The 25,475-nt window shown below is 41.9% G+C and overlaps 1 protein-coding gene across 1 annotated transcript; it reads right to left on the reverse strand.

Annotated features, from left to right (window-relative positions):
* Nucleotides 1–3,028: 3,028 nt before the first annotated feature.
* On the reverse strand, nucleotides 3,029–5,718 carry LOC134584878 (fibrinogen-like protein 1-like protein). The gene is made up of 3 exons (XM_063440685.1): nucleotides 5,660–5,718; nucleotides 5,385–5,569; nucleotides 3,029–3,729 (listed from the first exon to the last, which is right to left on the reverse strand). The coding sequence occupies exons 1-3, from the start codon at nucleotides 5,716–5,718 to the stop codon at nucleotides 3,029–3,031; spliced, it is 945 nt and encodes a 314-aa protein (XP_063296755.1).
* Nucleotides 5,719–25,475: the final 19,757 nt, after the last annotated feature.

The raw sequence follows: 25,475 nt of genomic DNA on the forward strand, positions 1-25,475 counted from the left end.
GGCGGAGCTTATAACAATGATTGACAGGGAGCTAAGATGGAGGTGGCTCTCTCTATACTGACTGCCAGGTGTAAAGGGCGGAGCTTATAACAATGACTGACAGGGAGCTAAGATAGAGGTGGCTCTCTCTATACTTACTGCCAGGTGTAAAGGGCGGAGCTTATAACAATGATTGACAGGGAGCTAAGATGGAGGTGGCTCTCTCTATACTGACTGCCAGGTGTAAAGGGCGGAGCTTATAACAATGATTGACAGGTAACTAAGATGGAGGTGGCGCTCTCTATACTGACTGCCAGGTGTAAGGGGCGGAGCTTATAACAATGATTGACAGGGAGCAAAGATGGAGGTGGCTTTCTCTATACTGACTGCCAGGTGTAAAGGGCAGAGCTTATAACAATGATTGACAGGGAGCTAAGATGGAGGTGGCTCTCTCTATACTGACTGCCAGGTGTAAAGGGCGGAGCTTATAACAATGATTGACAGGGAGCTAAGATGGATGTGGCTCTCTCTACACTGACTGCCGGGTGTAAAGGGCGGAGCTAATAACAATGATTGACAGGGAGCTAAGATGGAGGTGGCTCTCTCTATACTGACTGCCAGGTGTAAAGGGCGGAGCTTATAACAATGATTGACAGGGAGCTAAGATGGATGTGGCTCTCTCTACACTGACTGCCGGGTGTAAAGGGCGGAGCTTATAACAATGATTGACAGGTAACTAAGATGGAGGTGGCGCTCTCTATACTGACTGCCAGGTGTAAGGGGCGGAGCTTATAACAATGATTGACAGGGAGCAAAGATGGAGGTGGCTTTCTCTATACTGACTGCCAGGTGTAAAGGGCAGAGCTTATAACAATGATTGACAGGGAGCTAAGATGGAGGTGGCTCTCTCTATACTGACTGCCAGGTGTAAAGGGCGGAGCTTATAACAATGATTGACAGGGAGCTAAGATGGAGGTGGCTCTCTCTATATTGACTGCCAGGTGTAAAGGGCGGAGCTTATAACAATGATTGACAGGGAGCTAAGATGGAGGTGGCTCTCTCTATACTGACTGCCAGGTGTAAAGGGCGGAGCTTATAACAATGATTGACAGGGAGCTAAGATGGAGGTGTCTCTCTCTATACTGACTGCCAGGTGTAAAGGGCGGAGCTTCTAACAATGATTGACAGGGAGCTAAGATGGAGATGGCTCTCTCTATACTGACTGCCAGGTGTAATGGGCGGAGCTTATAACAATGATTGACAGGGAGCTAAGATGGAGGTGGCTCTCTCTATACTTACTGCCAGGTGTAAAGGGCGGAGCTTATAACAATGATTGACAGGGAGCTAAGATGGAGGTGGCTCTCTCTATACTGACTGCCAGGTGTAAAGGGCGGAGCTTATAACAATGACTGACAGGGAGCTAAGATAGAGGTGGCTCTCTCTATACTTACTGCCAGGTGTAAAGGGCGGAGCTTATAACAATGATTGACAGGGAGCTAAGATGGAGGTGGCTCTCTCTATACTGACTGCCAGGTGTAAAGGGCGGAGCTTATAACAATGACTGATAGGGAGCTAAGATAGAGGTGGCTCTCTCTATACTTACTGCCAGGTGTAAAGGGCGGAGCTTATAACAATGATTGACAGGGAGCTAAGATGGAGGTGGCTCTCTCTATACTGACTGCCAGGTGTAAAGGGCGGAGCTTATAACAATGATTGACAGGGAGCTAAGATAGAGGTGGCTCTCTCTATACTTACTGCCAGGTGTAAAGGGCGGAGCTTATAACAATGACTGACAGGGAGCTAAGATAGAGGTGGCTCTCTCTATACTTACTGCCAGGTGTAAAGGGCGGGGCTTATAACAATGATTGACAGGGAGCTAAGATGGAGGTGGCTCTCTCTATACTGACTGCCAGGTGTAAAGGGCGGAGCTTATAACAATGACTGACAGGGAGCTAAGATAGAGGTGGCTCTCTCTATACTTACTGCCAGGTGTAAAGGGCGGAGCTTATAACAATGATTGACAGGGAGCTAAGATGGAGGTGGCTCTCTCTATACTGACTGCCAGGTGTAAAGGGCGGAGCTTATAACAATGACTGACAGGGAGCTAAGATAGAGGTGGCTCTCTCTAAACTTACTGCCAGGTGTAAAGGGCGGAGCTTATAACAATGATTGACAGGGAGCTAAGATGGAGGTGGCGCTCTCTATACTGACTGCCAGGTGTAAGGGGCGGAGCTTATAACAATGATTGACAGGGAGCTAAGATGGAGGTGGCTCTCTCTATGCTGACTGCCAGGTGTAAAGGGCGGAGCTTATAACAATGATTGACAGGGAGCTAAGATGGAGATGCCCAGTTATATTTATTTATTTAAAATATGAGAGACAGATAAACTTAAAATAAATATTGGAAGTTACATTTTCTCTCGACAGAAATTATATTTTTATTCTTTATTTATTTTATTCAGTAAATGTTTTTCCCATATCCCCACATTCCCATGTATGTAATTTTGTCTGGGTTGTGTATGTTGTAATAACAAGCTTTGTGTAAAATGTATGCTCTAAAAACACGAGATATGAATGCATATCTTTCTCTATTAGAAAATGCAGTGTTTAGATATTACTACCCCAAACTTAACCCTCATTTTCTCTATTATCATGAAAAGCAGATATGCCTCAGATGCATTTATTAGAAAGAAAACGGCAATGCGTTGTTATTTGTTTGTTTTTGTTTTATTGTGTGTGTTTTTTTTAACCATGAAAGGCCCTAATGATTGTTTGTGCCTTCTCCCACAGACGATTCCCTGATCATTGAACACAAACTGCTATTTTACTGCCCCCTAGTGGACAAAACAAAAACGGCAAGGTGCACTCATTTCAACTGGTGATGTGGTCAAAGGAACAGACACATTGTAAAATTCTGCAGATTTATTGAACGCTTGCAGAGCTGGAGATAACAATACAAATGACAATATGAAACTTAACATTTTAATTAAAAGTGTTTATATTATCCTTCTTTAGCCGTACTCGTGACAAGCTGTGGTTTCAATTCAAATTACATTATAGGATTAGGGTAAAGGTCACCAGGTCGAGGAAATGAGACAGGGTAGCAGTTTTTCCTACTGGGTTTTATCATAATGGTGGATGAGACACACGGGCTGTATTGGTCACAAAGGCCTCTCCAGAATATGTTTTGATAGCTATTGAGGTGGGTGGAGCCACAACTGTCAAACCACCAACCTCCACCATACTCTTCAGCACAGTTCTTGGACCACCTGTCATTGTCTTGGTCTTTAGTGGAGAACCTCATATTGTCATTGATTCCTGTCTCGTTCATGATGGTCATAGCATCGCCAGCGTCTCCAAAGTAGTCTCCTAATCTGAGGGCATAGCTTTCATCTTCACTATCCACCCTAAAGCTACTGTAGTCCGCACGGTATTCATTCCCCAAAGCATCCATTAGAAGGAACCGGACAGTGAAAGCATTATGCCTTGTAAGAAGGTATATTAGTTCGTTGCCCAGCCAGTGGTCACCGGCTAGATTACCAAATCCGCTCCTGTATTTGTTCCAGTCGGTAGGCCCAAAGAACACGTCATTCTTTCCAGTGTTTCTCTGTAGGACAGTCCAACCTCCACCTTCTTGACGGAGGTCACAATATACCACCATTGGTGGTGAGTCTTTGGGCAGGATCACATATAAACCGCTCTTTCTTCTGCCATTGAGGAAAGCAGACCGGCAGTCTTTTGCCAAAAGTTCTGCAGAAAATACACATTTAGGGAATGTTATAATCATATCATCCATCATTTCATTCATCATTTCATTCATCATTTCCTGGTGTTTTACACAATATTTTGGAGTAATTAGGATCTGGATCTGCATCAACTAACAAAACACAACTGTTTATTTTTTTTATTTTATTTTATACTTATATGTAAAAAAAAAAAAAAGAAATCTTTTAACTTCCTGTGATTTCAGTACATCGGTTCTGGACAAATATTCTTCACTTAAATAGAAAAGAAAGTTTAACTTTGCTGCCACAGAATTCATTAGATCATATTTAGCAAAGCCCATCTTACTCTGCTCCTCCTTAATGGAATCTTGTCCTTGTTTTGAACCACGTCACGAAGATTTAAAACAAAATACAATATGAGCCAAGTAGAGGAGGCCAGGTGCATGCTGGGAGATATTCTGATCGAAGCTATTAAAATATATTTAACACGGCAGATGTGTTGAAAACATAGTAGTTTTTAATATTGTTGTATGGTTCTATTAAAAAAAGGAAAACGCATTTTTAAAGTTCAAATGTCACAACTGAGATCTTGGCACATCCAATAGCATAACTTATAAACACCTTTTAAGTAACTTACCTTTTTTTTATTATTATTATTTTTTTAATCTTAACCATTAAATTTTTTATATTTACATTACATGCCTGTCATTGTGACATTGCCATGTACTTAGAAAATTGAAGGGGCTTTGTGACCTATTTCCGACCATAAATCATATAAACAGCATTCCCATCAAACTCATATTTTTATAAGCAAGCTTTAGTTCCCATATGAAGATATTTGTTTCCGTGTGGAAGCAGCCATCTTTAATTGCAACAAACTTTCAACCTGTTCACATCCATTACAGTTACAGTGATCTCAGCAGCCAATCAGAACATGTTTCTGAACGTGACTGGCTGTTTGGGATTTGTCTAGATATTGGGTATAAATGTGCTCTCTGTGCGGCAGTGTTAGGCTTGCATGAGGCTGCAAATCTCTTCTTTCTGGTTTTTAAAAACAAAATAAAATCACCAGATTTAAAAATCATCTGTGTAATTACTAAACAAAAAATAGCAAAATTCAGGCTTTAATACCAAGCTATGCTTATATCTAAAATGGAGGAGAATTTAAACTCCACTTTTGTTGTATAGATTTAGCAAATTGGTCTTCAGTTTACTACCAATCCTTGCTCGGTGAATAAACCCCACAGATTTTTTTTTTTTTTTTTTAAAGTGGTTTATAGTTGGATATGACAAACATTGCTGGTTCTGTCTAGAAGATAACCAGCTGGTTAAGGCCCCTGTTTGTTTATAGTGCAATGAATGGAATGACCCGTGTTTGTGTAAAAATAATTTATCAGAATTACTACAATATACTTAGCAACACAATAAAAACTATCCCGTTAATATGTACTAAATGCATTGGACCCTCAAACCTTTTCAGTTAGAGCCTCATATTAAGGGTCTTTTCAGTCGCTGCTTCTGCCATTTATCCTGTGGGTGCTACAAATTAAAATTTTGAATATGCTCAAAGTGGCAATGTCTACAAAATGATTATATATTTTTTATTATATATTTTATATTTATTTTGTATTATATATTTTATACTGCGATGCAAGCAATTTATTGAAATTATCAACCCACCTGGGGAGACCCCCATGCGTGGCACATTCAGTATTTTCTGCAGTTGGCTTTCTGCCAGCATGCCCCTGTTGGCGAGACTGTCGTACAGTTGCTGACGGCTCCAATGTGTCAGGTTTTTTGTTTCCGAGGTAATAAAAGTCAAGGTGAACAGGAAACACAATGAAGGAACCCAGCGAGGAAACATTCTACGAAAGAAAGCAGAAACAAATGTTGTGAAACTTCTAAATAGAACATTGTGTTTTCCTTTACTCGTAAAGTCCTAACATATTCTGTACCGCAGTATGGTCTGCCATGGCTCTGTAACTGCAAGTACGGCTCGGAGATCTGCGACCATGGTACTGGAGAAATCTCCAACTCAGAAACATTGGTCGAAATTGTACTCATTTATTTTCACTTCACTTTGTATAAGTCAAACCCAAGGAGTTATTCACTACGCTGAACCTTGTGGAACACTTTAAGAAAATTGTGAGATTTGACCAAAATAATCTTATTGGGAACATTTCTACCTCTGGAATACTTCTCCAATTCTCCAAAATGGCCGTCTCAGTTATGTTTTTAATTTTGCCTGAAATGTATAATTCCCTTTTTAATTCTCCCCCAATTGGAGCCCTTGCTGCCCTGCTAATATTTCATATCTTTCATTGAAATTAAAATGATTAATATATTATCTATAAGCAAAGTATGTTTCCTTTACCCCAATACTGTGTTATGTATAAAGATCCAAATTTATTGCCAGCTCATTATTATTTTACTATTAAAATGGTTTTTAATAGCCCCTTCAGTAGCAACAATTTGTCACAAATAAAGCGTCACACATATATAAACATATACCTCTCGCATTGGCCCAAGGCTGGCCGTCACCTGGGAAACAGATTTCTTTTGAGTTCAGACTCAGTTTAGCCAGGTATTGACTTATGATTAAGTACTTCATTTTTAATATAAGGCCCTGTGGCAGCCTAAGGGTTAATTTAATTTGCTGTAACAGCGTCGGTTTCCAGTCTGAATCCCAGAGAAATATGTTAATACATTCACTTGGAGTCTATTCACTAAACAGTTAATTATTATGAACTGACAACAGATCTGATAGATTCAGTCTAACATAGCCTTTAATTTTCTTCTAATTTCCAGCAATTTAAAAAAATATTATTTTTAATTTAAATGAAATTGATTTTCTTTCTGTCAGTAAACTGCTAAAATCCCTGGGGTGCACAGAGAATTGCACACTATTAACTGTCTCTGGATTTTGCGTCTGATCTCAGAAGCCGTCACTGAAACTTACCTGGTCTTATGATCCGAAGAAAAGGTCAGACTCTGTCTATGGGTTCGATATGCATCCAGTGAGCTTTAGCCAAGAGCTGGTATTTTATACAGGCATCAAATTAAGGAAGGAGTTGCCTGGGCTGTTTGAATTGCATGAGGAAGGCAGATTATGATATAATGATTTGTTTACAGACAGAGAAATTATGAAGACATAGCAAATTGCAGATGGCAGACCATTATGGTTTCGTAACAAAAGTATCATAAAAAAGGGAATGCCCAAGAAATAAACAATAAATCGAATGCGTAGGGCACAAAAAGTGAATAAAAATCCAGGCATGATCATACTGTCGGAGGAACAAGGTAGCACATGAGCAAGATTAGTTATTGAATAGAACGGGCTACTTGTATCGCCTAAATGCCTGTCCTTGTTTAAAATAAAAAAACCTCAGTAGACGGCAGGTGCCAATGGTTTTTAAGGAATGGGCATGTATTGTATTTGTTGAACTGCATTATGTTTCCAAGAATTGTATTCAAGTTGGCTTCTGGGTAAGCCCAAAAGTGGATGTACACTTGCGGTGTTTATTGAGTAAAAAATAAAGAATATAAAAAAAAAGTGAATAAAAAATAAATATATAGAAAATAAGCACAAAAATATAAAGTGTCAAATTAGAGGCTACCAATGGGAGCAAATGTGACAGACAGTCCGAACCAGTACCTTCCTCAAAAAATAAATATATTCACCCTGAATTACCTCTCTAGCCCATGCCTTCCAGCCTAGGGCCCTTTCCAGCAGCCCAAGATTCACTGTAGACTCGCATGGAGCTATTAGAGGCACGGCGCCCATGAGCAGGAGCAACCACCAAACCCTCTGGAACTCCTGATCGGATTGCAGAGTTGCCGCAGTCCGCCAAAACTTTGTCGAGGGTGCTCTCATTCCCAGAGTCACCAATCTATTTGAAGGGCTGATAGAGGAGGTGGTGAGACATCGAACGACACCAAGGACTTGAGGGAACTCCATGCACCAATGGAAAAGAGTCATTTTTTTTTAAAATTCTTTATTTGTCTTGTGCATATTAAAGAACATACAGTTAGTCATGCAGCGCCACAACAGCATCTGCAGGCTTGTCATGAACATCGACTTGTTATGGCATGTGGTTGGCTAGCACATTTTTTAAATATTTTATCACGAGAAACAAACTATTACAAACTGTTCTATAAGGTATAGGTTATACATTAGCAGGAGCATTAGTGGATTTCGTATACGAACTGTAAGATAAGGACCATTAGTTACATGCTTTACAATTTTTACACATTGGAGAGTCAAGTGTTAGTCAGTTGCTATTCTCCCAAAGCGAGCTCAGCTAAGCGTTTTGCTAGGTTGGCTATTCTCGTGTAGCGATAATACAATACTATGGTGCACCATATAACTATAGCTGGGCACTGTGCAACGCATAGGTGTGTCACGCTCTACAAACCTAGGCTATAAGGAGTTAAAGAGTGTGTAATTTCACTAAGTCATGCCTATAGCGCTAGGTAAAATCGTTGAAACTATCTAAAAATAAGAAAAAGTACAAGTTGTTAAGTCAAGAGTTAACCAGACGTTAAGCCACCGGGAGTTGGTTTCAACATGGTTGATAGTCCCATGACCGCTGAGGATAAAAGTAAAAAAAAAAACCGGGAGCATAGTCTACTTGGGGTATGCATCAGGCCTCTGTGTCTGGGTACTTAGCTGTTGTGGGGACTCTGAACGGGCCATGCGAAAGACAGCAATACCCTTGGGAGGCTGCATGGTGGGCGCTTCAGCCTATGCCCAGCGCTGGAGTGTCCCAGAGGTTGGCGTCAGTGTCTCTGCAGTGGAATCTAGCTTTGTCCATAAGCTGTGTGGTGTGCTCTTGTGTTGCGACCCGGTTGGAGGTTGTAATCCCACAGGGCAGAGGTGCGCCATGCTGGTTTCTGGGGCTTGGCTCCTGTGAGTTACGTGTGTGTGGGGCTTGCCCCGGGCTCCAGCGTGTGTGGGAGCAGGTGTTTATGTCCGAGCCTCTTGGCGCCATTTCCCGACTTAACAGTCGCTTGCCTCTGAGTAGCCGGGTAACTGTTCTGGGGGCTTGAGGCAGGGGGTCGTAGTGGCGGCGCCGGGCGTCCGGGCGGATCAGCTTTGCTACTGCTCTCACCGCTTGGCTGTGGGTCATTCCTTGGTTGCAGAGTGTCGTTCAGAAGCTTTTACAAATTTTGTCAAACTGCTCCAAGCGCTGCGTTGGCGGCTGGTTGTTTGTGCCGATTGGTTTGGACCTTTGCTGGGCCGCCATCTTGGCTGTGTCTCGTTCAAGTGGTATCCCTGTTAGCTGCCCGGCCGGTAAGTCCATTAGTGGGTAGTCCGATCCGGTAGGCCTCAGTCTGGTTAGCTGGGCTGAGTTATATGCTTCTGCCATTTTGGAGGCCCCTTCCCCCGTTTTGCTTGGAGTTGTCGCGGGCTCATGCGGAAGGTGCCAGGCGCGGGGTGCTCCGGCTGGCGGGGACCGGGATATCCCCCACCGGGGGGTGAGGGGGGAGGTAGTGCACCAAGCTTACTGTTGGCTGTGTGCGTCTGGCGGGAAAGCGGCCGCCTTTCTCCGCCGCCTCCCTTGGTAGGCCCTGGTCTGCCAATGCGGTGCCCGGTTACCCCGGACATCGAGTTTGGTGTCTCTGGGTTTGGGCCGCTTTCCCCAGTCCATTGGGCCCTCTTGTAGGAGGATGTGCACATTGTAGCCCGATTCATTCTCTCTTTTTGTGCTCGGTGCATGGGAGCTTGTTCAGAGCACGTCTGCCCTGCTCGCTAGTCAGGCTCCGCCCCCAGAGTCATTGTTTTACGTGACAGGGATTTCCCACCCAGCGCTGTAAAGCTCTTCGCTGGATTGGAGGACGGTCGCAGGCGGTCATAACGTGACATCATGATCCAGCTAACCTGGGCCAACTTGCAATATGTATTGTTCTTCTAAGGACTTGCTGTTGAGTACCCATGAATAAAAGTGTGCCATCCACGCAATAAAAACAGTTCTTCTTCACCCTACCCTAAGCCTCAGCTAGTGCTTGTGGTGAATCTGCTATGATTGCAATAACACTATACCTTGCTGTCTGAGCTATAATCACTTAGGGAAAGAGGAATCCTTGGCGCTGACACTCGGGTCCTCTGCCAGTAAGCTGCCACATACAACAATATATAAAAGGGTCAACTGGTCTATAAAACGAATGGAATAAGGATTTTTCAGAAAATCCCCTAAAATAATACAGGTTAAAACTGCATATCAGAATAATAGGGGTACCCTTTCACAAAATATATCAATCCGCCACCTTGATTGGTAAATGTTGTTGAACTTTACAAGTGATAGAATCCATGGACAGTCTCTCTGCAGTTACTCTCCATTCTTTTATATATATGTATAAAACACATTGTTAATTATCCAGATCTGCACAAACCGTTTCGGCACATTTAAAAAAATACCATAATAAAGACCCTAAGGGTCTGGCATTTCTGGGAATAGAGATAGTGAAGAAATCATGGAGAGGGGGAAATCATATTATTGACATAGGTAAAAAAGAAATGCAATGGGTCCATAGGTTAAAAACGTTAGAACCTAGGGGGCTCAATATAGAATTTGATTTATTTAATTTTTAAAGCTAATTCTGATATATGGTATACTATTTTATTAAGTATTAAAATGAATTGCTCTACATAATATATTGTCTTTTTTCCCCATTTTAGATTTTTTAGATATATATATATATATTTTTTTTAGAAGGAGTTGTTTAAGTAATATGCTGTTTTTCATAAGTTCTTAAGTATCTCTCTTTAAATGTGTCTCTTTTAATGTGTCTCTTTAAATACATCTTTTTAGGAAATGATGTGTTTGCAAATATATATAATTTCCCTTTTTTTAAAATATATCCATATGGTTTTATAATGAAGTATTTTTTTATTATGATGTTTTCACAATAAAGTATTATTTTAGGTTTTTATATATTTAATTGATACCAGCGATAGGGTAATGGACTTTGTATGCCAGCCACCTGAATCCACCCATTAAGATGGGTATATAAGAACGAATAGGACATGGATGGGCAGATCTGATGAAGCCGTGAACACGGCGAAACGCGCCATCTCGCAAGCTACGAAAGTTACGCACCTTACGTCACGCATTTGAGGAAGTCCCCAGAAGTTTTTCTTGGATACAGACGGTAATCACGGCGGCAAACAGAACAGAGGGAACAGTCGACACCCTTAAGCTGCATATTACCGAACGTTTTGATATTTGAAATTGGATGTGGAGGAAGGTGACATATCTGTGCTGTGCTGGGCAATAAATATTTTGGAGTATCTTCGTCTATGCAGTCCTATATTTGAAGAAGCGGTTTAAGCTAGAGCAGGCTTATTCTGCTCTACGTTTGTGAGTGCATCTTTTGGCATTTATTATTTATATTTTTAATACGGTTTTACACCATTGTGTTTTTTTTTTTGTCTCTCTTTTCTTTTATGTATTTTCATTTGAGAGGACATATGTATGTATATTATTTGATTAATATTACACATTTAAGAGCACTTTATATCACTTTGCACTTTATTATAAAATTTTGCACTTGTTGCACTTTGTAATATTGGGTCTTAAAGACACAGCGCACCTTATTATTCTAGTATAAAATGTAAATGTTCGCCCTCTTCATCAGGGTTGCTTAATTATTGACGTTAGTTAATTTAAAAGGAAATCATACTACTTATTTTGTTATACTTGTTATTACGTCTTATAACGGATAAATAAAGATAGCTACATTAAATAGAAATTGAAATATCGATAAACTCAAGACATCAGGAGTTTTTAAACCTCTATATGAAGACATAGACAGTGTGCAAAAACATGCCCACGTTATCATGAATATGACTATCTGACGGGGACTGTCTGTGTGTAAACAACGAGTCCTTACAGGGATTGGAATATTTGTCCTTTTTATATTGTTGGAGCTGAATGCCAAGAAAGAGGGATAAAACACTAAATATGATTTTATTGAGCCTTTTAGCACCATGAGGTATGACTATTTGGATTTTTACAATGTCCAACATAACATTATAAGATATTTTCATTGACACAGAGTAAACATGTAGATTTCCTGCTGCCAGCAGCTGGTAGACAGGCTGGCACAACTACAGTCACCAATGTATGATAAACATGTGCGATAGTACATCATACTACACGCTAGAAATTAAAAGAATATTTCATTATTTGTGTTAAAGGAAAATTCTAGGAAGAGTTAACCCATTATCCAGGACCGTCTTTAATATTGATTGGACCCTGGCAAGCATTTACTTGGCCCGCCTGCCCCCCACCCCACTCCCTGGCGTGCAGTCACGCCCTCCACTGCAATGTAGTGGCTGAACTAAACTAGAAAGGGTACTGGTGCAATGCTTCTTTTGGGCCCCACTATCGCAAGGGTGGCCATATGGTAGATCCCCATCTGTCATGCAATTCCAACAACGCTTTGACAGCTGGGGATCTATCATTGTCCCATGCTTGCAGGGTTGTATTTAGCAATGAGCAGTGTTTGTGTGTTTGTATGTGTGTTTCAGGTTGTGTATCTGTGTCAGTCTGTGTATCTGCATGTGTATCACAGTGTGTGTGGCAGTGTTTGTGTATATGTGCATACATCTCAGTGTTCAAACACACTCCTGCATTGAAACATTAACACTACATACAAACACACCTCTGTGTTAAAAACACCAAACATATATATAAACACACCCCTGCATACACATGAATACATACTTGCATTAAAATGCCAGCACCACATGCAAAGACACCCCTACATTCACACAAACATACACAAACACTGACAGACATACACACATACAGACACTGACAGACACACACACAGACATACTGACACACTGACAGACATACTGGCACACATACACACTGACAGACAGACATACTGAAACACACATACAGACATATTGACACACACAGACAGCCAGCCATAGTGTAGTTCCCATGCAGTTTCCTCGCCACCTCCGTTAAGTGCCTGCCCGCCCGCCCGCCCAGCCGAGCCAAGCCAGCCCAGCAAATTAATTCTATAGGCATATAGGAAATTAAAACAACACACCCAGACCAGTGGCGTGCATACCAGGGTCGCAGGGGTCGCGGCTGCGACCGGGCCCGGCCCACCAGGGCCAGCCTCTTCTGCTGGGGGGCCCAGGAGCCGGCCACCTCCGGGCCCCCCGAGGCTGGCCCTGCTGTCACCCGGCTGGCGGGCGCGCGAGGGAGCACTGTCCCCTGAAGAGTGCTCCCTCTTCAGCTCCCTCGCGCACCGCACTGAAACCGGAGCCGGAAGATGACGTCATCTTCCGGCTCCGGTATCAGTACGCGGCGCGCGAGGGAGCTGAAGAGGGAGCACTCAGGGGACAGTGCTCCCTCGCGCGCCCGCCAGCCGGGTGACAGCAGGGCCAGCAACACCACTGGACCCCAGGGAATCCCCCCAGCTCTCACACAGGTAAGGAGGCTGGGGGGATTAAATTAAAAAAAAAAACAAAAAAAACGTGTGAGTGTGTTAGTGAGAGTGTTAGTGAGAGTGTTAGTGAGTGTGTTAGTGAGTGTGTTAGTGAGTGTGTGTTAGTGAGTGTGTTAGTGAGTGTGTTAGTGAGAGTGTTAGTGAGAGTGTTAGTGTGTGTGTGTTAGTGAGTGTGTTAGTGAGAGTGTTAGTGCGAGTGTTAGTGAGAGTGTTAGTGAGAGTGTTAGTGAGTGTGTTAGTGAGAGTGTTAGTGAGAGTGTTAGTGTGTGTGTGTTAGTGAGTGTGTTAGTGAGAGTGTTAGTGAGAGTGTTAGTGAGAGTGTTAGTGAGAGTGTTAGTGAGAGTGTTAGTGAGTGACAGTGTTAGTGAGAGTGTTAGTGAGAGTGTTAGTGAGTGAGTGTGTTAGTGAGTGTGTTAGTGAGAGTGTTAGTGAGTGTGTTAGTGTGTGTGTTAGTGTGTGTGTGTGTGTGTGTGTTAGTGTTAGTGTGTGTGTGTGTGTGTGTGTGTTAGTGTTAGTGTGTGTGTTAGTGTGTGAGAGTGTTAGTGAGAGTGTTAGTGAGTGAGTGTGTTAGTGTGAGTGTGTGAGTGTGTTAGTGAGTGTGTTAGTGAGTGTGTTAGTGTGAGTGATTGTGTTAGTCAGTGTGTTAGTGAGTGTGTTAGTGTGAGTGAGTGTGTTAGTGAGTGTGTTAGTGTTGGTGAGTGTGTTAGTGTTGGTGAGTGTGTTAGTGTTAGTGAGTGTGTTAGTGTTAGTGTGTGTTAGTGAGTATGTTAGTGTTAGTTTGTGTTAGTGTGTGTTAGTGTTAGTGAGTGTGTGTGTGTTAGTGAGTGTGTGTGTGTTAGTGAGTGTGTGTGTGTGTTAGTGAGTGTGTTAGTGTTAGTGAGTGTGTTAGTGTTAGAGTGTGTTAGTGTTAGAGTGTGTTAGGGTTAGTGTGTGTGTCTGTTACTGAGTATGTTTGTGTGCGTCTGTCACTGAGTGTGTGTCTGTCAGTAAATGTGTGCGTCTGTCAATGAGAATGTGTGTGTGTGTGTCTAAAGCACTTACCTTTCTCCAGCGCCGGGCTCCCTTGGCGCTGGGGATCTCTCCGCCCCGATCCGCCTCTCAGCTCCGAATGCACATGCGTGGCAAGAGCCGTGCGCGCATTCAAACCGTCCATAGGAAAGCATTACTCAATGCTTTCCTATGGACGTTCAGCGTCTTCTCACTGTGATTTTCACAGTGAGAATCGCAGAAAATCCTCTAGCGGCTGTCAATGAGACAGACACTAGAGCAGGGGTAGGCAACCTTTTAGCAGCACTGTGCCGAAATAAGATTGTGATGTCCCGTAGCGTGCCGGTCCTATTTTTTAAATTGAGGTGTGCATGTTGCTGTACTCTGCTTGTGTTATTATACTGCAGTTCCTTTGTATCTTTGTATTTGTGCGTATATGAGCTATTATATTGTATGTGTTCATGAGTAGTTTGTGGTATTGTGTACCTATGAATGTGGGTTGTGTATGGGGGTTGCTTGTGGAATTGTGTGTGGATGGATATGTCACATTGTGTATTTGGTAGTGTGTGTGTGTGTGTAAGGCTGGGGTATTGCATGTGGGGTTGTGTGCATGTATGTGGATTGTCAATGGTGTTGAGTTTGTGAAGATTGTGTTTTGTGTTTGTGTGTGGGCTGTTCGTATTGTTTGTATGAGGGGAGGATTATTCTGCAGCTCTGTGTATATCTAGCATTGTGGGTGGCTCTGGGGTCCAGAGTGGACCATGCTGGCCAGGTACAGCTCAAGGACAGGAGCTGCTCTACTACAGTGTGGATTCCCATTCACATGTTCTGGGAGGAAGTGATCTGAAAACAGATGCTGCAATGCATAAATTGAGGATTGTCCTTCACCATCTTTTCGTATTAGCAGATATCTGAAGTTTCACTGGGACTCCTGATAGGCCAGAGCCTGTTTGACTCTAGCAGCCTTGAGTGCCGTGCAAAGACACCTCGAGTGCCGTGCATGGCACTAGTGCCGTAGGTTGCCTACCCCTGCACTAGAGGCTGGATTAACCCTCAGTGAAACATAGCAGTTTCTCTTAAACTGCTATGTTTTCAGCTGCAGGGTTAAAACTAGAGAGACCTGGCACCCAGACCACTTCATTGAGCTGATTTGATCTGGGTGTCTGTAGTGGTCCTTTAAGTGTATGTGTTTATGCATGCACTGGCGTACATACCGCGGTCGCACGGGTCGCAGCCCTGCGACCAGGTGCCCGCAGCCATGTGTTGCGGCCCCAGCCCGTGCAGAGTAAGCGCGCGCGGGGGGCCCACGGATCAGTTTTCGCACCGGGGCCCCATGGGTTGTGTGTACGCCACTGACCCAGACTAAAAACAAATATATTATTATCATTGAACTATAACCCCCAGCTGAATAGTATCCATTGTGGCCTTAATCTACTCCCATTATCAACTCCCATTATGTAAGCATTAGGACAGGGGTTAAATGCTGAATTGTCAGTATATGCCCTCACCGGATATTGCTGAATGTTTCATATTGTAAAAGGTGAAGGAGTCCTTATAATTAGGATGAATGGGATGGATCATGTCATAGTCTGTTAGTATTGTCCAGTTGTCCAGTGGATCAGGATAGATGTGAATGCCATGGGGGCACCTGTCACTAATCACTTCCTGGTGGATGACCAGGTGAACTTTAATAGCACCCTCGCCAGCTTAGAGTAATGTGCCTTAAATCTCCAGTCTGAATGTTGCCACAAAGTGACAGGTTTAGGACCAATTCACAGCATAAAATATTCTTTAATTCCCACGAGACGAGCCCTGATAGAGAATAAATGAATTCATCAATTATTATTTCCTGGCTCTGTGATCTATATCACAGGTAATAACTGCACAGGACAGAGATACCCAGTTAGAGAATACATTGTATTTTCACGGTCATTATGAGCGCAATACTACGTCACGCAGTGCCAGTGTGCAGCCGATCCAATTAATTTACAGCTTCCATTTCCATTCCACCAGGTTCTCCTCAATAAATATAAATTTTTATATCTCAAAAAGTGTATCTATGACTATGACAATTGCACCAATTAACAGTTTATTATACATCACACATTGTAATTCAGGAACTGCATTACCCATTGCATTAAATAGAGACATTACTGTGTGTTTCTCTAAGATTTGTGAAAATGGTACATTAGTTGCGTGTTACATCATTGTTCTCGTGCTCATGTTTCCTTTACTTGGTTTAAGTAATGGGCCGTTAATACGATTATAGATGTTGTTAACTTCCGCTAAAGGAAGATGTTTGTGGTATTTTTTGCTGCCCACGTACAAACACAATTATCTAACAATATAGACTGTGATTGGCCTCTAAGTTTCTGTTTACTTGATTGGCATCATTTGTATGCGGTACAGTTAAAGGAACAGCATACACACACAAAAACCAAACACAGTTATTTAAAATCACCCATCTCAGCAAACTACAATATGGATTAAATTCTACTAAATAGCAAATTGTGTTAAGACCTCCACTATGTCACAGTATGCCAATATCGGTGGGTCCTGCACTAATTTTAACATGGGAGATTTACATGATACTTTGCAATAATCATAGCTTCAACTGCTTCCAGAGACTCCTCAATGTATGTTTTCCTGTGGTCATCTCTAAAGGGGCACCCGTAGTGGATGGGTGGGGTGCTCAGTCCAATAGGAATCTGGTCTGGATTCCAAATCTACACAAAAAAATGGGAATTGGGGGCACACCCAGAACATTAGAGTCTATGAAAGTAGTTGAAGCTGTAAGTATTACAGGTTAGCTTGTAAATAAACATAAATATATTAGCACTCATAGTCTTGTTGTATATTATTCTGTATCCCTTCTTTAAATAAAAACAGCCTCAGATGCAACACAATTTGTCTTGCATTGATGCCCAGGAGGTAATTAGGGCATAACCCCAACACACACATCAATAGAAACTAATGAAGGCAAGCCCCACCTGAGGAGAAAAAAATACCACCCATAAAATATAATTCTTAGAGATAACTAAAAAAATATAATTCATTGAAATCTTTATTGAATAAACAAAACACACACACAAAAAAACCCACAACACGAATAAAGTGCAAAAAATAATAAGTGATTAGAAGTGATTGCAATGCTGTGCAGAATAATTTGTTTCTACCAAAAAGACACCAGCATAAAAAAAAACCCAAAAACTAGTGTCAATGTTCCTTGCTGCTATGACAAATGCTGGCACTTCGTTCAAACCAGGTTTCTATAGAAGGATCTCTTTCCCTCCCAGTAAGGTGATCTGTAAGACGGGAAGGTGGAAATGTAAGCTTTGGAGGAATGAGATCTTATCTCTGATTCATTTTCTTTAACTAGAAAAACAAGTAAAAACTCCTTCAGGACAGTTTACTCCCTGGTACAATGACAGAGGTAAAGGAAATGCTTTTAGTGGATAAGCAAATCCCTTCTCTGTCTTGCCCGGAGGGGCACATAATCGGGTTGGGGCCGTGTCCTGAATAATCTCCCTCCTAATAAAGCTTAATCACATAGCCAGGAGAACAAAGAGGCGGCTTTCCTACAGAACAAAAACAAATTGCACCCCGCAGCCCTCCCATCTCATTAATAAGAACAATTTACATGGCCCAGAGGACACTTTCCACAAAACATTGTAATTAAAGTTTGTTACGCTGTGTACATTTCCGACACAGCAACACTATCTGCTCCAATGCGTCTACAAGCAGAGAGTCTTGGACAGGCCTGGGAACTACAATATTACAAGCCCCGAGCGCATACGATCCACCCTGCGGGTTTTATCATTTATTTACCTTAACTAAATAAAAGCCATTTCCATCTGTAATTTCTGTTTGTAAAAGGGTTCTATGTAGATCGTCTTGTGCTTATCTAACCTGAGATCAAGCAGGTACGAACACGACAGCAGTGAGTGGTGACACTTGGCTTGTAACTAGTTGGGCATCATGTTCATTAAATGGCCATGGGACCCGGCACTGGACCCGCCAAATGAAGTTTGGGGAATTATCAAAATGTTCCAGTTTTCAAAATTCTTATCGAATTCTGAAAAGCCTCTTTGCACCAGCACAACTGTGCTCTCAGATACATTGTCTCCAGTGAAGCCAGTAACACCTGGAAGAATATATATATTTAATGGGAGAAGATATTTTAATAAATTATAATTTATCACATGGCTACAAATTGAATGCCCTGATCTGTAAGACCAAACTATACCTGAAAAGGCAGCTTAACTAATTCTGATAGTACAGCCCCTGGCACCTGTAATTGTAGCTAAATACCTTAATCATGTATTGTCATTCATTTAACTGACTAGTCGACAAATCTGATCAAATCTCTCTGTACAAACCTCTATTCCTAACACTTTAGTGCCCCTGTCTATGTATATTCAGGTAACCCCCCGTTTCCAGTAAACATAAGAAAATTTAAGATTTATTTACTATTTTCCATCTCCTCTGGCAATGGTGAAATCTCCGCCTGCCTCAAATACCTAGAGGAAACATGATCTCTTCCAACACTGTTCAAGCCAATGCTTTTCAGAAAACAGCATTAGGGACCTGATGTGCATGCGCAATGAGTGCTGTGCACACATCCAAAATTCCCTACAGGAAAGCATTGAATTCAATTGTTACTTATTCCATTTATTCTGGTGTCTGTCAATATGACAGCCATATAAGGAGGATTAATCATGTAACGTAACACATTGCAGTTTATCCAAGACCTCAATGTGTCACTTTGTAGGGTTAAAAGGACAGGACCACTGCACCCAAACCCTTCATTAATTGTGTGAAGGCACCTAAAGGACTATAAATTGCTGCTTTGTACCAGTTTACTAACAATGAATCTCATGTGTAAAACAAATGTTTTTTTTTTTCAAAGTTTAAAGTTAATAAATCATAATCCTTTGGATAATAAAAAAAGCATCAATAAACTACAAAGGATAATATTCACGTTATGTTCTCTACAGCCTGTGGGTATTATTTCTATGTCTGTTTACTTTGTTCATTGTGTAATAATGAGATTTGAAAAGGAGGACGATTTCCTACAGATTCAGAAATTGAGGCAACGTTTCATAAGGGAATCCTTCATGATACAGTCATCTCTTTTTTTCCTTTTAAACGTTTTAATTAACGTAAGAAAGCTGGGATGAGAGAAGAACCTGATTGCTCTCATCCCACAATCTGCAGGATATCAATACACAATTAAACTGCATTGTCTCACTTAATGAGGAGATAGGAGCTTTGTGTAATAGCTCTAGATTGTTAAAGAACAGCTAGACACCATAATAATGGCACAGGGACACCCAGCATTCCATCAGCATGAATAAATATGATTATCGTAAGCCCCATTGGTATTGAAAGATTATCACACACTTTAATGGTCGTGCCACTGTATAAACAACTTCACCAGATGTTTAGGGACCCTATGCTTCAGTGGGACCCCACACAGCAGCCAGTGCAGTGAAATATTACCATACCCAGCTAGACCTCTTGACTGGGCTCTTCACAGTTTACATGCCAGGTCAGCCATTTATAACATCTCACAGAGAGCTGGCCATGGGGGCCACACAGCATGTATGCCATCCCTTCCAGACCTGGTCAGTAACAGCACCACCACAAAGACTTATCCATGGATACACGTGTATGACAGCCACTAGGTGTCAGGGGTGAGCCATCTCTAACAATAGACGATCATCAAAAACTCTCAACAAGGTATTCACAAAAGTATGAAATGTCAAGAATTTTAAGAATTTAACATTTTAGACCAAAATAGCCAAAAGAAAACAACGGATTCAAAACTGTTTTCCAATTTGGCTATTTGGGTCTAAAATGTGAAATTCACAAAAATGTTGTGTTTTTAAAAAGCCATAGAATTGTGAGAATGTTCTCCATTTAAGTCTATACTTGCTATTCCTACTTACGTTACATATCACTGCTTAGTGAATACATCCCATAGCTAGCGAGGATGTATATATAGTAAAAACAAAGAGAACGTTACCTGCGCTCTGGCCTAAATCCCCATGTACATTTAAACAAAATGGAGGCTCTTTAGTTTTATTCCAATGGCCATTTGAATATAAGCTCACTCATGCTGAGATGCAGCTTAAAGGAACACTATAGTCACCTAAAAAACTTTAGCTTAATGAAGCAATTTTAGAGCAGGCTTCCCCAAACTCTGGCTCTCCAGATGTTGCTGAACTACAACTCCCATGATTCTCAGCCTATTTCATTCATAGAATCATGGTTGTAGTTTAGCAACATCTGGAGGGCCGGTGTTTGGGGAAGCCTGTTATAGATCATGCCTCTCAGGTTTCACTGCTCAATTCACTTCCATTTAGGAGTTAAATCACTTGGTTTCTGTTTATGAAGCCCTTGCCACACCTCCCCTGGCTCTGATTGACACAGCCTGCATGAAAAAAAAAAACTGGTTTCACTTTCAATCAGATGTAATTTACCTTAAAGGACCACTATAGTGCCAGGAAAACATACTGTTGGGCTCTAGGGGGTGGAAGGGGTTAAATTTACCTCTTTCTCCAGCGCCGGGCGGGGGACTCTCCTCCTCCTCATCGCCTCCTCCTCAGCTGAATGCGCATGCGAAGCATGAGCCGCGCGCGCATTCAGCCAGTCCATAGGAAAGCATTCCCAATGCTTTCCTATGGATGCTGGCGTCTTCTCACTGTGAAAATCACAGTGAGAAGCGCGGAAGCGCCTCTAGCGGCTGTCAATGAGACAGCCACTAAAGGCTGGATTAACCCTATTATAAACATAGCAGTTTCTCTGAAACTGCTATGTTTATAGAAACAAGGGTTAAACCTAGCTGGACCTGGCACCCAGACCACTTCATTAAGCTGAAGTGGCCTGGGTGCCTATAGTGGTCGTCCTTTAATCAATTTTATCTCTTGCTCTGTAAATTAAACTTTAATCACATACAGGAGGCTCTTGCAGGGTCTAGCAAGATATTATAGCGGGGATAAGAAAATCTAAATTAAATAGAACTTGCAATAAAGGAAGGATAAACATTAGATGACTCTTTACAGGAAGTGTTTAGGAAGGCTGTGCAAGTCACATGCAGGGAGGTGTGACTAGGGTTAATAAATAAAGTGATTTATCTCTTAAATGGCAGATAATTTGAGCAGTGAGACTCCAAAACTGTTTCATTAAGCTAACGTTGTTCTGGTGACTATAGTGTCCCTTTAAGGCCAGTTTCTCCAATGTAGCAACCTTTGTCACACACTGTACACTGTATCATGTATTAATATTATTATTATCGCCATTTATATAGCGCCTAAAGATTCTGTAGCGCTTTACAATATAATGATTGGGGGGATTTAATGAGAGGGGGGATGTACACCACATTCACATATTTCCACAAACATGATTCCTTAATGTTGTATGATTTTTCCCTCTAACATTAATGGTTGTAGCTCTTTAATAATTTTACGTACTCCTTCTAGAGTTGGGTTGTATGTAACTACTAGAGGGATTCTTGTTTTGTTTTCATTTTCTTTGTAGTGTAGGAGCCTTTCCCGTGATGTTTTTAGGGCAGATTTTATTTTTTTAGATATTGTCCTTTCCTTGCAGCACTTTTGCCTAAATGACTCTCACAGTGTGCTCAGGTGCTGATCTCTGTCTTTTGTGTCAGAGAAAATGTGGTGCTGATAGCCTGGCTGTAGGTAATACCTTTTTTGGTGTGATTGGGATGGAAGCTGGAATTGTGGAGGTAGCTGTGCCTGCCTGGGGGCTTTCTATATAGACAAATTAATATATATACTTGACTTAGCCAGATTTCTAACATGCAGTCAAACGTGGCACTCAACAAACCCCTAGCCAGTTTTGGTATCTTAAGTGTTCTTACTCAAACACACCTGGTGCAATTAATGAAGCTCTTGATTAGTTGCATCAGGTGTACTTGAGACAACACCTCTTTTGCATATTTCTGCTGTTATGAGGGTTACATTTTGTCAATAAACCGGATATTCAATGGGGTTTGAATAATATTGATTACAACTATATATAAATATATGTATTTTTTATTTGTACATTTTTATTTATGTTGTGCAGATTCACAAACATACAAGTCAGCACACTTGTTTAAATGTCAGCAAACATATGCACAGATATAATGGTCTTTTACAATAAGACTACTCATGCTCAAAGAAGGAAGATAGGATTAAAAGCAGAGCAGATAGAACATAGCCGAGATATATAGTAATGATATAAAGTCTGTGTAAAGATAGGTCATACAGTGAGCTGCATATTTGGAAATATAACACAATAAACCGAAATCTACACTTTTTAAGAAAAGAAAATAAGGAAACAAAAGCATTTTAGATAATAAATGCCGATTAGCAGGAAAAATAAATGAAGAAGAGATAATAAACATGCTTAGTATGAAGTAGGTGACACTCTTGTGCCATTGGAACCAGGCAGAGAAATGTAGATGATACATAATTGACAGTTGCGGTAAAAGCAGGAGCTTGTGAGTTGTACACCATCAGTATGACAATAGAGGGAATAATTCAAAGCTTTTAATCCCAGGTTTACGCAGTAAGGGGGTACGGAAATGATTACATGTAATATAGTCTCTGTGCGTATCATTTTGTAATGTATATATGTAAGTAAATCCTGGATATGCTTAATCCATGGGGGCAGATGGCGTCTATAAATTCTGTCTGATTTATGCCCTATAATCTGGATAAAGACCAAATACATTTGGAAAATCTTAAATGGTTACAATGGTAAACACAGAGAAAAGAAAAAAATATACTAGTTCACTGACACATATGCCCAGACGGGTATTGTGCCAGGAAAAAGTTGTACAACCCTGTAGAGGTGTGCTAAACAATATATTTTTCTTAGTCCCTCATTAGATCTAGTAGTAATTGTAGGCATTATTAGCATTATGCTATGCTGAGGTAACAGGGATCCTGCTTAGGCAGCTTTTTAGTTGTCAGTATGGAGTAACAGACAGAGAGATTATTAGGTCTTTTTTAGACTATATAGTGTATATAGATGGAGTAATTGTTTGCTTGCAATATACATATATTAGGTCTATACCTCCTCTCTAGTCCTTTCTCTTTTGGATTACCTTTGACAGCTACCTACAGCTCTGCTATTGGCAGATATACCTACCCTACTTTAGTATCTATCCTGGCAGGAGACTAAGTGATTTTAGTTTCATTAATAAATATATTTTTCTTTTAATTGTTTAGCACACTTCTACAGGGTTGTACAACTTTTTCCTGGCACAATACCCGTCTGGGCATATGTGTCAGTGAACTAGTATATTTTTTTCTTTTCTCTGTGTTTACTAATTAAGGGTTACCCCCTGTGCATCAGTACAACCCGGTGACTTCCTTTTTTGGACTTTAGGTTTCCATCTGGAACCAGGAGTCTACTTATAGACATGGTTACAATGGTGTTGTTACATTTCGGGTAATCTTGCATTAAATGTCATATTTTCAAGTTCGCACATTGCCCTTACCCTGTTTTTTGCTCAAAAACCTATGAAAATGGGTTAAACCGTTTGCAGAATCCAGTCATGTTTTTACAAATCCTTTCCATGCTTTCTCTGTTGTCACACCGGATCATCTTCTTCTGGGTTGCAGTCTGATAGAGAAGCACTGAATCCAATGCTCCTCTGTTAGAAGCAGCAAAGGCTACACCATGCATGCACGCAGTGTGCGTTCACGGGCAGCGAGATGTGCTGCGTAACGGCTCATCTTGCTTCTAAAGCTCTCCCACCTCTCACCCCTAAGACAGAATGGAATCAGCGGAGGGAGTGTCGGCTGGTCAAAGGAAGAAGGATAAAGAATGAAGAATCTATTACAGGGAGGACTTGCACTAGGGAAGGATGGGAAAAATTAATAAAGAATTAAAGGGATACTGTAGGCACCCAGACCATTTCAGCTCAGTGAAGTGGTCTGGGTGCAATGTACCATCACCTTTAACCCTGAACATGTAATTATTGCAGTTAACTCCTCCTCTAGTGGCTGTCTCCCAGACAGCCACTAGAGAGACTTCTGGCCTGGAAGGCGACTTTTGGTCACCTAAATGATTCAGGCCGTGGCCGTCCACACGTTATTAATGAGGACTTCCAGCGTCACCGGACTCCCCATAAGAAAGCATTGAATAATTGCATTGAATACTATTGCAAGCGTGGCCATTGCGCTTGCATTCACATCAGGTCTTCCCCGATCACTATAGTGTCAGGAAAACAATCGGTTTTACTGACACTATAGTACCCTGAGGGTGCCCCCAACCTCAGGATCCCCCTCCCATGGTGCTGAAGGGGTTAAAACCCCTTCAGTTACTCACCTGCTTCCACCGCCGGGCTCCCTTACCTCTCCTCCCCCGCCGTCTGCTCCCCCGGCTGACATCAGTGGAGCGGAATACACATGCGCGGCAGTGCGCGCATTCAAAGTGTCCATAGGAAAGCATTTTTCAATGCATTCCTATGGACGCTCTGCGTGATGGAGGCATAATATGCCTCCAGCGTCGCAGATGCGCCTCTAGTGGCTGTCCGGAAGACAACCACTAGAGGCTGGCTTAACCCCAAATGTAAACATAGCAGTTTCTCTGAAGCTGCTATGTTTACAGCAGGCAGGGTTAACCCTAGAGGGACCTGGCACCCAGACCACTTCATTGAGCTGATATATATAAGCCATGTTACATGAAGATGGCTGAGCATGCTGAGAATGTCAGTAGCTCTCTGTGTATGAAGGTTGAGCATTCTAAGAGTGTCAGTGCCTGACCATGCTATCTGTGTATGAAGGCTGAGCATGTGAGAGTGTCAGTGTCTGTCTGTGCATAAAGGCTGAGCATGCTGAGTGTGTCAGTGTCTGGGTATGAAGGCTAAGCATGCTGGGAGGGTCAGTGTCTGTGTATGAAGGCTGAGCATGCTGGGAGTGTCAGTGTCTGTGTATAAAGGTTGGGCATGCTAGGAGTGTCAGTATCTGTGTATGGCGGCTGAGCATGCCGGGAGTGTCAGTGTGGCAGTGTATGAAGGCTGAGGATGCTGGGAGTGGCAGTCTCTGTGTATGAAGGCTGAGCATGCTGGGAGAGGCAGTCTCTGTATAGGAAGGCTGAGCATGCTGGGAGTGGCAGTCTCTGTGTATGAAGGCTGAGCATGCTGGGAGTGGCAGTCTCTGTGTATAGGAAGGCTGAGCATGCTGGGAGTGGCAGTCTCTGTGTATGAAGGCTGAGCATGCTGGGAGTGGCAGTCTCTGTGTATAGGAAGGCTGAGCATGCTGGGAGTGACAGTCTCTGTATATGAAGGCTGAG

Source organism: Pelobates fuscus, unplaced genomic scaffold (genome assembly GCF_036172605.1).
Source record: "Pelobates fuscus isolate aPelFus1 unplaced genomic scaffold, aPelFus1.pri scaffold_33, whole genome shotgun sequence".
Taxonomy (NCBI): domain Eukaryota; kingdom Metazoa; phylum Chordata; class Amphibia; order Anura; family Pelobatidae; genus Pelobates; species Pelobates fuscus.

Excerpts from the sequence above, each read along its gene's own strand:
- LOC134584878 (XM_063440685.1), bottom strand. The coding sequence starts at position 5,718 with ATGGTCGCAGATCTCCGAGCCGTACTTGCAGTTACAGAGCCATGGCAG. Across the intron at positions 5,570-5,659 it reads CCATGGCAGACCATACTGCG|AATGTTTCCTCGCTGGGTTC; the intron begins GTACAGAATATG and ends TTTCTTTCGTAG. Across the intron at positions 3,730-5,384 it reads ACGCATGGGGGTCTCCCCAG|AACTTTTGGCAAAAGACTGC; the intron begins GTGGGTTGATAA and ends TATTTTCTGCAG.